Source organism: Vipera ursinii (genome assembly GCF_947247035.1).
Source record: "Vipera ursinii genome assembly, chromosome: Z".
Lineage (NCBI taxonomy): Eukaryota > Metazoa > Chordata > Lepidosauria > Squamata > Viperidae > Vipera > Vipera ursinii.
Window position 1 is genome coordinate 50119260 of NC_139517.1, and position 12006 is coordinate 50131265.

The window sequence follows — 12006 nt, forward strand, 5'->3', positions numbered from 1 at the left end:
TGCCCTGTTCACCGCCCTGAGTCCTTCGGGAGAAGGGCGGTATACAAATATAATAAAAAGAAAAAAGAAAAAAAGAAGGGCACGAGAGGAGGGATGTGGATGTGCAGTCACTGCTGCTGGCGATCAGCCTTCCTGGCCGGCTTGCCATACTGATCCACTTTTCCCCAGTGAGGAATCAGTCTCAACCCCGAAGGGAAGGGTCCACATTCTGCTCAGCCTGCTAAACCGATCACTCTGGCTAGAATTCACCCAACAAACTAGCCATCAATCCACTTGCTCCAGACAAACCGAGATCCAGGACTGAAAAAGCAACAATGGAAATGAAGGAGGAGGAAGAAGGAGAAAGTGGGAGAAGCCATTCCCAAACATACTAGGCAGAGGGCAGGGAGAGGTGGTGCCATGCCGTGACCCCTGAACGCTTGACCCCACCTTCCAACCTCATCTTCCAGCTCCACTGCACACACAGGACGAGCCCCCTGCCTGCCACCCCACCTGCAACAGCCCCGGCCCCGGCCTTCCCACCTCCGCCTGCTCTTGGAGGGCAAAAAAATAAGACATCATCTGAAAATAAGCCATAATGGATCTTTTGGAGCAAAAATTAATATAAGACCCAGCTTATTTTCAGGGGAACATGGAATCTAGTTGCCTTACCTGTGTCTCTGCCAAAAGGCAGTAATGTAAAACACCAGGGCTCCTCCCGCCAGTGCTGGAACTAAAGCCACATGGAAAGAGATCTCAATGGGTAGAATTACCCAAAGGTTCAGGGAAATACTGTGATCTGGATGATAACGGATTTATTTTTCCAAACAAGTGCATTTTGTGCCTGTCAAAAAATTCTTTCTGCCTGCATGTTGGCCAAAGAGTTCGTGCAGCACATCTATAGATTGCACAGGATCCCAGAAAGAATAATTTCGGATTGTGGGATTCACTTCACTTCATGGTTTTGGCAAGAGTTCTAAGAAAATTTGGGGGCCATCAAAGGGCTTAGCTCCTCACATGATCTGGAAACAAATGCGGCCTGTGAATGTGGAAATGGGTCCTGGAGCAGTATCTCAGACGTTACATTAACTACCGGTATTAACAGGATAGATGGACAGACCTTCTCTCTTTTGCTGAGATTGTTTACAATAAATCAACTGACAGTTAGAACAATTAATCAGTGGAACAACCTGCCTCCAGAAGTCGTGAATGCTCTTTTAAGAAGAGACTGGACAGCCATTTGTCTGAAATGGTACTATAGGGTTTCCGCCTGAGCAGGGGGTTGGACTAGATGACCTCCAAGATAACTTCCAACATTATTATTATTATTGTTGTTGTTGTTGTTATCATCATCATCATCAGTGTTTTTTTTTTGTAAAAGAAAAAGGTGCCGGAACTCACACATGTCATAAAACCCGCCTTGCCTACCCTACAAGATTCCATCCAAAAAAGGTGCCAGAACTCCGTTCTGAGCGTTTTATGAGAAAAAAAAGCCCTGATGATGATTATTATTATAAAACTTTTATTCATAAAATATGAAACTCAGTCAACTGAATACTCAAATTGACTGGCACTAATGGTTGACATGGGTTGCTGCCAGCATCCTAGGTATCAACCAGGTATCTCCTTAAATGTAAGATGTTCCGAGTAGCGCAGTTTTTTGTAGCTTTGCTGGAGTTATTGCAGGAAGCTGCAATTTCTTGATGTGTTTTGCAAAGTTTTTGGACATAATTCCCAGTGCCCTGATGACAATGGGTATCACTGTTACATGTTTCATCCATAATCGCGCAGTTTCGATGGCCAGGTTGCGGTATTTCATAATTTTTTCCAGTTCTTTTTCTTCGACTCTGGCATCTCCTGGTACAGTGATATCAATCAACTGTACGCTTCGGTTCTCTACAGCTGTGATATCTGGCATGTTGTGTTTCAAATGGCGATCTGTCTGTATTCGGAAGTCCCACAAGATCTTCACCCTCTCATTCTCGACAACTTTTTCCACCATATGTTCCCATAACTTTTCGGGCACAGGCAAGTCGTCTTTTTTACACAATGCCCAGTGGATTAGTTTAGCAACTCGGTCATGTCTAGCTTTGTAATCAGTTTGCATGATTTTGCTGCACTCACATATTAAATGTGAAACAGTTTCAACTTTGTTGTTGCAAAGTCGGCAATTTGGATTGTCGGTAGATTTTTGTATCTTCGCTTTCATGGCATTTGTTTGTAGTGCTTGTTCTTGAGCAGCCAGTATTAAGCCTTCAGTTTCTTTCTTGATGGTTCCCATCTTAAGCCATGCCCATGTCAAGTTGTTATCACATTTTCCTTCAATGTTTTTCAAATGTTGTCCATGCAAAGCTTTGGTTTTCTATCTATTTAATCTATCATCCAGCCATTTTTCCTTATATTCTGCCTTTGTTTCTGTTATTTTGATAATGCTCTCTGTTTTCACAGCCTGCAGCAATTTTTCTGTACTTTGATTCACATAGTCATTCAAACTTCATTTTTCTTCTTCTACAGTTTGGTGGATTTGCAGTAGCCCTCTGCCCCCTATTCTTCTTGGCAGGTACAATCTGTCGATGTCACTTCGTGGATGTAGAGCACGGTGCATGTTCAAAAGTTTACGCATTTTCCAGTCTAGGTGTTCCAATTAAGCCAATGTCCAGTTGATAATTCCAGCTGGGTAGTGTATCACTGGGACTGCCCATGTATTAATGGCTTTAATTATATTTCCAGCATTCAGCTTTGATTTTAGTATTTTGCGGACTCTTCTTATGTATTCCTTTTGTGTTGATTCTTTGACTTTTCCATTCAAGATGTTATCTGCTTCCAATATGCCTAGGTGTTTGTAACCATCATCCTTTGCTAGTGCTTTCATAATACTTCCATTTCCCAGTTCTATTCCTTCTATTTTTCCCATTTTTCCTTGTTGCATGGATAATATAGCACATTTTCCAAGTCCAAAGTCCATTCTGATGTCGCTGCTAAACAGTTGAACTGTGTTGAATATTGATTCAAGTTCAGTGTGGCTTTTTGCATACAGTTTTAAATCATCCATGTATAGTAGATGGTTTATCTTGCCATGCTGGTTTGAGATGTGGTATCCCAGTTTTGTGTTTGTAATATTATTGTCAATGGAATTAATGCAATGTTGAACAGTAGTGGTGAAAGTGAGTCCCCTTGGAAGATTCCTCGTCTGATGTTGATTTCACCAATGTTCTCCCCATTTGCTGTTAGAACTGTTTTCCATTTTTGCATATTTGCTTTCAAAAATGTACAGATGTTTTTGCTAATTCCAAAGTTTTTCAAACATGCATTAATCCAACTGGGGGGTTAATGAGTCAAATGCTTTCTTGTAATCAATCCATGCTATATTTAAATTTGTTTTCATCATTTTGCATTTTTAAGTACCATTTTGTCAATGAGCAGCTGATCTTTTGTTCCTCTTGATTTTTTATAATTTCCTTTTTGTTCTGCTGGATACAAATTGTTTTCCATCAGATGATTGAATACTGAATTTGCCAGTATTCTTGTAAAAAGTTTGAACGTTGTTGGCAGACAATTAATTGGGCGGTAGTTGCTTGGTTCTGTGAGTAATTGGGTGGTAGTTGTTTGGTTCTGTGTTGTTGTTGTTGTTGTTCTTGTTATTATTATTATTATTATTATTATTATTATTATTATTATTATTATTATTATTATTATACACAATAGCACTGGATTCACTCCTTTTAAGATAGCCAAGGGGCAGGATTTTGTATCTATCTCTAAGCTGCCCCAGGCTACACCACTGACCGCCTCCTTAAAAGAATGAATTACACAATGTTGAACTTGAATTACCAAAGACCCTTAGCACGTTCATCCAGTATTCCACTGCAGCCTCTTAAAACCAGAAATAACCTCAGCCCTAGGCCCGATGACAAAGCCACCTCCTGATCCCATTTTGATCGAAGGGGAGCAGCATTTCAAGGTGAAGGACATATTGGATTCTTGCACTCATTGGAGGAAAATTCAGTGTTTAGTGACCTGGAAGGATTTGCCTCCCTCTGAAACCAAAGGGGTAGATTCCAAACACATTAAAGCATCCAAGAGGTTTCATGAAAAGTGCCTCAATAAACCTCACTGACCATCTAATTACTTATGCAATTGCATGTGTCTCTTCCTCCCCCCCTTTTTTTTGTTTCCTCTACAGACTAACGTCTCTACCAAGGGGGCCAATATGTCAGTTTGCCATCTTCAGTTTGGTGCCTTGCTGGCATCCTGCCATCAAAGACTAGGGGAGGGTGGACATGGGAGGTCTGGAGACCAGTGGGCAATAAACATGTATGGGGACGGGATGGGACAAAGGAAGGGGGGATGATAGCTTGACAAAGACCAGAAAGCCACACAACCAGTTTGTGCCAGTACTCAAGGCCACATACCCTGAGAATAGAATATGGATTGCCCCAAATATCTCAGCAAGTCTCAAAACACCTATGCATGTCTCAATTGGCTGAAGGTGAACTGGTCATGGAGGGAAGGCTGGGATGACAGGAAAAATGGATTAATCCTCCAGCAACTTTTAGTAAAAGAGCCTAGCACTTCACACAAATTGAGTTGAGGGTCTTTCTTCCCAAAGGGATCTGACTGGGGCAAGTCTTTCAATTTAAATCATTTAGAAAACAGATCAGCCAAGTGATGATCAGAGCCAGAATACAATTGCAGGAGATTTAATTGATCTTCTCAGTAACAAAGAAAATAAAATAAATTTGAAGACTATTTCTTGAAAGATCCATTGAAGGACCTTAATACTGAGAATCTAGTACCTGCAGCAAATTTTGTTTCATTTAACTTAGTAGCACAGACAATTAATCTCACAAATCTTACTTGCTTCTGACAGAAACCTCATCTCTAATTTTGATGCCTAAATCTCTCTGATTTATATCTTCAAGCATAAACCCTTCCCAAAGTATTTGGTAGGATTAGCCATAATTATTCCTGAGGTGATTGCCAGGTAGTTTTATTCCATTAAGTCTTGCTTAAATGTTTTTGTCAATATAATGTCGTCATGATTAATAAACTATAGATTTCTTTTGATGATTGATTCTTGTATTAAAACAGCAACAATCCAAACCAGCTATATTATTGTCTCCAAGTACAGTGGTACCTTGGTACACAACTGCTTTGAAATTCATCGAATTTGGTCCCCAACACATTTTGAAAATTTTGTCCCAATACTCATCATTTGTTTGGTACTCAAAGTACAAGCTAGAACTTGTCAATGTCAGCTTCCTTGTCACTCAATACATTATTCCTTATGGGAACAATTTGTTTGGTATTCATCATTTTCTGGTACTTATTGTGCCTCCCAGAACCAATTACTGATGAGTGCCAAGGTACCACTGTATGTTTTAATGCTTCTAAACATCTCTGAGCCACTCCAATCTTTAAAATATATTGATATCATGTGGGTTTATTTGACTACATTACACTTTGACCATATTACCCTTACTGCTGTATAGCAAGTAATTTTAAGCCATGACCCTTGCTAACAAATGGGGAATGATTTTATATTGTAAAATTTGCCTTATTTTGATATTCATTCCTCAAATGCTTCTTTTGTTTCCCCAGATCTGGCAAAGTCACTGAACTAGGCATGAGATGCAGATCTTGAGCTGCAGACTCTCTTGATTTGGCTACAGGGAGGAGTAAGACAAAGTGACAACTCAGCATATTGCATCACATCATTTGTATCAGGTATCATCAAGACCTTGAAGTGATGTCAGCTCTAAAAGTAATTTCTTAATGAGAACATCAGAGTTGAAAGGGACCTTGGAGATCTTCTAGTCCAACCCACTGCACAAACAGACAAATGGCTATCCAGTCTCTTCTTAAAAGCCTCCAATGATGGAGCACCTACAACTTCCAAAAGCAAGCTGTTCCAGTGGTTGATTGTTCTCACTGTCAGGAGATTTCTCCTTAGTTTAGGTTGCTTCTCTCCTTGGTCAGTTTTCATCCATTGCTTCCCATTTTGCCTTCTACTTAACATTGTTATAGAATGAGTCTAAATCAAGATTCTCCAATCTACTGTTTGTATTCTGCCATAAGCAAGAGTGATATGTAATTGAAGTTGGAAGATAAGAAAACATATTAGCAGGAGAAATTACTTATATAATTTTGGAATGGGGTATTTTCATAATTTGTGATGATGTCTGTCATCTTCAAAGATCTCTGCAGTGGAAGTCAAAAAGGAGAAAATGAGAAAAGAAGTCTTGCATCAATGGCAATTCATTTCCTTTTGTATATGTATCATGCTGTGTCATGCCTGTATAAATTAGGTGGTGTTTGTGATGTGAAGGTACAGAGGTTTGTTGTGAAAGCGCAGTGCTACTTTTGCTATTTTGTTGGATGCATTGGATTCTGTCAATGCCTCTAGACATCTTCCTCTTTATTTTTGAAAACAAATCTTAAAAGTTTGCTGGAAGAGAAAAAGAAATAATTAAACATTCTAACTAAATTAAAGGGAGAAAATCTTTCACTGATTTTGTTTTCAGAATAAAATGCTTTCAAATCTTCTAGATATTTTTGGATATTGGGGATGAATATACCCATGGCAAATATGGACATTATTAAGTAAGATGTTCAGTTATGTATGTCTACTTGAAAAAGTGTGTGTTTTATATTTCTCATGCATTTCAGTTGTATTATCATGGTGGTGTACCACACACAGTGACATTACATTGAAGAATTAATTATCATTCCTCATTATCTGTGCTATAGAATGTTAACAAAAAATAGCAATGTTGATTTTAATTCACTACATATTTATGCTTAAAATATTCAGTGCACCACAAATAATAATATTCTATTTTGAGCAGTAGCATCTGGGGTGTGATGGGTGAGCTTTCAGAAAAAGTCAAAAAAATGGTTTTGATCCTATCTCTTTTTTGTGTTGTTGTTTTTAGTTGCGAAGTTGTGTCTGATCCATCGCAACCCCATGGACAACTTTCCTCCAGGCCTTCCTGTCCTCTACCATTTTCTGGAGTCCATTTAGGCTCATGCCTACTTCAGTGACTCCATCCAGCCACCTCATTCTCCATTGTCCCATTCTTCTCTTGCCCTCAACCTTTCCCAGCATTAGGCTCTTCTCCAGTGAGTCCTTCCTTCTCATTAGGTGGCCAAAGTATTTGAGTTTCAACTTCAGGATCTGGCCTTCTAAAGAGCAGTCAGGGTTGATCTCCTCTAGGGCTGACCAGTTTGATCACTTTGCAGTCCAAGGGACTCACAATTCTCCAGCACCATAGTTCAAAGGCTTCAATTCTTTGACACTCAGCTTTTCTTATGGTCTATACATTGCATACATTGCAACTGGGAAGACCATAGCATTGACTATATGCACTTTTGTTGGCAGAGTGATGTCTCTGATCTTTAGTGTGCTGTCTAGATTTGCCATGGCTTTCCTCCCCAGGAGCAAGCGTCTTTTAGTTTCTTGGCTGCAGTGATCTTGGAGCCCAGGAACATAAAATCTGTCACTACCACCATTTCTTCCCCATCCCTTTTTTGTGTATGCATGCAATTATCTAAGTGACAATAAAGCAAGTCTCAATTTATAAATTGGCAACTGAACCATATCAAATATTTCAAGAATTATGGGACCACAAATATAATTTGATGGCTAAAATCAAACAGATAGCTTAATTTACCATTGTGACACATGCTGAATGGGGAGACAGCTCAGATTATTTAAGTTAAATAATGGAATAACAGAATAATAGAGTTAGAAGGGACCTTGGAGGTTTTTTTATTCCAACCCCTGCTCAAGCAGAAGAACATACCATCTCAAACAAATGGTTGTCCAGTCTCTTTTTAAAAGCCTCCAGTGATGGAGCACCCACAATTTTTGGAGGCAAGCAGTTCCACTGGTTCATTGTTCTCACTGTCAGGAAATTTCTCCTTAGTTCTAGATTGTTTCTGATAGTCAAATTTGGCTCTAGGTTCTTCCTTGGTTTACCTTCCCAATAAGCAACCAATTTAGAAAATCATTTAAAAGCAATTTATTAGGGTGCCTTGATAATGTGGGATCTACTTATAAAAAGGAGAACCTCAAGATCCATCTTACATTCCCTTTTATAGTTAACACAAAAAAATGCAAAAGGAAAGTTGTTTGGATAGGATAAAAATAACCTCTCCTTTGCACAGTAAAGCAACTACAAAGGTTGTTTGAAGTTCAAGAAGAGACATACCATATGCCAGTTTTGCATTAAAATAGTATCCATCTGTTCTTCTGTAGTTACCTTTTCAGTTTAGGAATGTTAGAAGTTTTCTTACATTCCAATCTATAGTAGTTTGATAAATCCTCATAAAAGAGAGATAAGTTAAATTCAAATACAAAGTAACTATGTTAGTTACAAAATCCATGTCAAGTGCCCCTCACTTCTCTCCTTGATTATTTTCCATCCATTGTTTCTTCTCTTCTCTTCTGCTGCTTTGGAAAATAGATTGACCTCCTCTTCTTTGTGGCAGCCCCTCGAATATTGGAATAGTGCTATCATGTTGCCCCTAGTCCTTCTTTTTGCTAGATATATCCAATCCTGCAACAATTCTTCATGTGTTTTAGCCTCCAGCCCCATAATTATCTTTGTTGCTCTACTCTGCACTCTTTCCAGAGTATCAGCATCTTTTTTATATGGTGATGGCCAAAAAAGGATGCAGTATTCCAAGCATGGTCTTACCCAGGCCTTATAATGTGGTATTAACACTTTGCATTATTTTGATTCTATTCCTCTGTTAATTCAGCCTCGGATTGCATTGACTTTTTTGGCAGCTTCAGCACACTGCTGGCCCATATAAGTGACTGTCCACTGGGAGTCCTCCTCATCTCTACCCACACTGACACCAGACAATACCAGTTTGATTGGAGCAACACTAAAATCATCAGCCACACTACCACCTGCCTGCTTGTGAGTTCATCAGAGCCTGGCACTCCATAAGCAATTCCATCAACAGACACATTGATCAACAACCAGCCTACAAACCCCTCAGAATCCATATCAACTCCACAGCCAACCAGAGACAGCACCGACCCTCAACCAACCCACACAAGCCCCACCACCACCAGCAGTTCACCTCCCAATGACTGTTATTCCCCTGGACCATGTATTTGTTTGGGATATTTGGAACTTGAGATGACAGACTGAGTAGAGGGTGGATCAGGGTGATTTGGGAGGAATCTCTCAGACTCAAGGTCTAGAGGAAGGCACATTAATGGAACTTCAAAGAAGACGCTACACTATCATGACTTTATTTGGTGATCTTAGCCAAGAAATTCTTTCAGATCGCATACACAACATGGAAGTAATAATATTTAGACATTCTTGCAAAGATTACAGCAATAATCTATATGAAAAACTAGATCAGGAAATTCTTCCTTAGGAAAAATCAGTTTGAGACATGCTTTAAGGAGAACAGAGCTGGACCAGAGACAGAGACAGAGTCAAATCTGAATGGAATTTACAGCACTGTATGTTTAATTTGGAAAAGGAAGCACAGTTAAAGTTTTAAAACTGCAAATCCAGGATGTAGCTGAGAAGCTACAGGTTTCCCACTTTATTTTAAGCATAAATGTTGATCTTATAGTTCAGAATGAATACACTAGTGGCCACTGTATATAACAAAAGATTTTTTTTAAAAGGATGACTAGATTTCTTCACTTGTGCTGAGCCTGCCTATGTTTGTAGTACAGAATCCTCTGCATGAGCATGATCACAAGTGGACTAGGTAAAACATTCCCATTTTAAATGAGAGTAATTGAATGTAGAATAATACTTTATGTAGTTTCGAAAATATGGGAACTAAGTTAAATAGTCAAATATCTCTATAGTGCACTGCCTGAATTATGATTTCTGTATTATAATTTACAAAGGAGATGGCAAAATGATTTCAAAGTAAATAATTATTTGTGAGATTGCTTTGTTCTAATTGTTTCTTCCTAACCTACTAGGTCTAACAGGGAGGCTGTGCTCTGGGTCCACTTATTAAACAGGACCATCAGACTGGCCCAAAGAAGCATGGCTTTTCTGCTGCAGAACTTGCCTTCTAAAACACCCTACTCCTGAAATTCATGGAGTCCTAACCCTGCTAGCATTTCAGGAGTTCCTGAAGATTTGTATATTCCTTTGAGTTCTAGAGTTTAGACAAGCTCATTACTGTGAATTTGTCTTTTTTAGGAATAGAGCTAAGTTTATTTTCAACTGCCATTACTTTTCTTATTTTTCTTATCAAGCATTCTGTTCACTTTAAACCAGTGTATGCCTACTACTATTGAAATTGTAATATGCCATTGCAATTGGTATAATAAATAAATAAATAAATAAATAAATAAATAAAGATTAATGCAGTTAATTTATTGTTAGTTCAGTAATATTTTTAATTTATTCATTTGTGAAATATTTAATGTTCATAAACATTAAACAACAACAACCCAGAAGCAGATTATAGCAGAAATTAACTGCACTACTTAAGGTTCACTGCATCTTCTACAAAATCTTATGTTTGCCCATCTTTTCAGAATGGCTAGTTCAAGAACCAGACCTTTGGAGCCATGGATGATTGCTTTGATTGTGTTAGCCACATTGCTGATCTTAGCCACTGCCATTGGCTTGCTTGTGTACTTTTTGATATATGGTAAGTATATTTATTTTTCAGTCCATATGATTTGAATGGGTTGGTGCTTGAAAATCTTTCAACAATCAGAAGGAAAAAAATTATGTAGTGCAATTCTTTCCTGAAGGATTTATAGCTACTTTTATTCCAACTGGACCATTTCAAGGAAGTTCATCTGCCAAACAACATAACATATTCATTATGGATCGGCAATATTTTCCTACATCTGATCTCTATCTTGGTGTATCATCCAAGGCAAAATATGATCCTGTTATATCCTGCCAGATATAGCATTGGGTAATGGGCGGAAAGAATAATCCTGAAGAATAGGATGAAGAGCCACAACCAAGACAATGGTCAGATAAAAGACGCCTGAGTCCAGGGCAAAAATGTAATTTGAGAAAGCATATCAGATATGACATCACTAGTTGTCATGAAGAAAAAAGAGAGGAGGGAATACTTCCAGACTTCAAAATTCTGTTACTATAACCTTATGCAAGTAGTCTTTGACAACCAGTTATTTATTTAGAGACTGAAGTTATGAAGACATTGAAAAAGTGACTAATAACCATAATAATACATTTATGACCATCCATATAGTCACATAATTGTGATTTGGGTTGCTCATAAACAGGCTCACACCTATGACAGTTGTGGTGCTTTGCAGTCATATGGTCATTATTTCTGACCTTCCCAACCAGTTTCCAAAAACAAAATCAATAGGGAAGCTGGCATGGAAGGTCACAAATGGTGGTCAGGTGATGTTTCAGTTAATGCCACAGTTAAAAAAAGGTTGTCAAATTGGATGTGGTCATGTGATACCTTTCTTAATGATTGTTCTTGTTGCTAGCTGCGAAGTCATGTCCGACCCATCGCGACCCTATGGACAATGTTCCTCCAGGCCTTCCTGTCCTCTACCATCTTCTGGAGTCCATTTAAGCTCACACCTACTGCTTCAGTGACTCCATCCAGCCACCTCATTCTCAGTCATCCCCTTCTTCTATTGCCCTCAATCTTTCCCAGCATTAGGCTCTTCTCCAGTGAGTCCTTCCTTCTCATTAGGTGGCCAAAGTATTTGAGTTTTAGCTTCAGGATCTGGCCTTCTAAAGAGCAGTCAGGGTTGATCTCCTCTAGGACTGACCAGTTTGATAGCCTTGCAGTCCAAGGGACTCGCAGGAGTCTTCTCCAGCACCAGAGTTCAAAGGCCTCAATTCTTTGGCACTGCAGTCCCCATCTGCGGTGATCTTGGAGCCCAGGAAAATAAAATCTGTCACTACCTCCATTTCTGCCCCATCTATTTGCCAGGAATTGAGAGGGCCAGATGCCATGATCTTGGTTTTCTTAATGTTAAGTTTCAACCCAACTTTTGCACTCTCCTTCTTCACCCGCAACAAG

At 39.0% G+C, this 12006-nt stretch overlaps 1 protein-coding gene across 1 annotated transcript in view; it reads left to right on the forward strand.

The window, feature by feature from the left end:
- The window catches only part of LOC310648985 (transmembrane protease serine 11E-like), a 63992-nt gene that overhangs the window by 20362 nt on the left and 31624 nt on the right, over window positions 1–12006 (forward strand). Inside the window, exons 2-3 of the mRNA XM_083377205.1 lie at window positions 5581–5706; window positions 10517–10632. Of these exons, the coding sequence (XP_083233331.1) occupies window positions 10518–10632 (115 nt within the window). The 5' untranslated portion in view covers window positions 5581–5706; window position 10517. The remainder of the gene's footprint in view (window positions 1–5580; window positions 5707–10516; window positions 10633–12006) is intronic.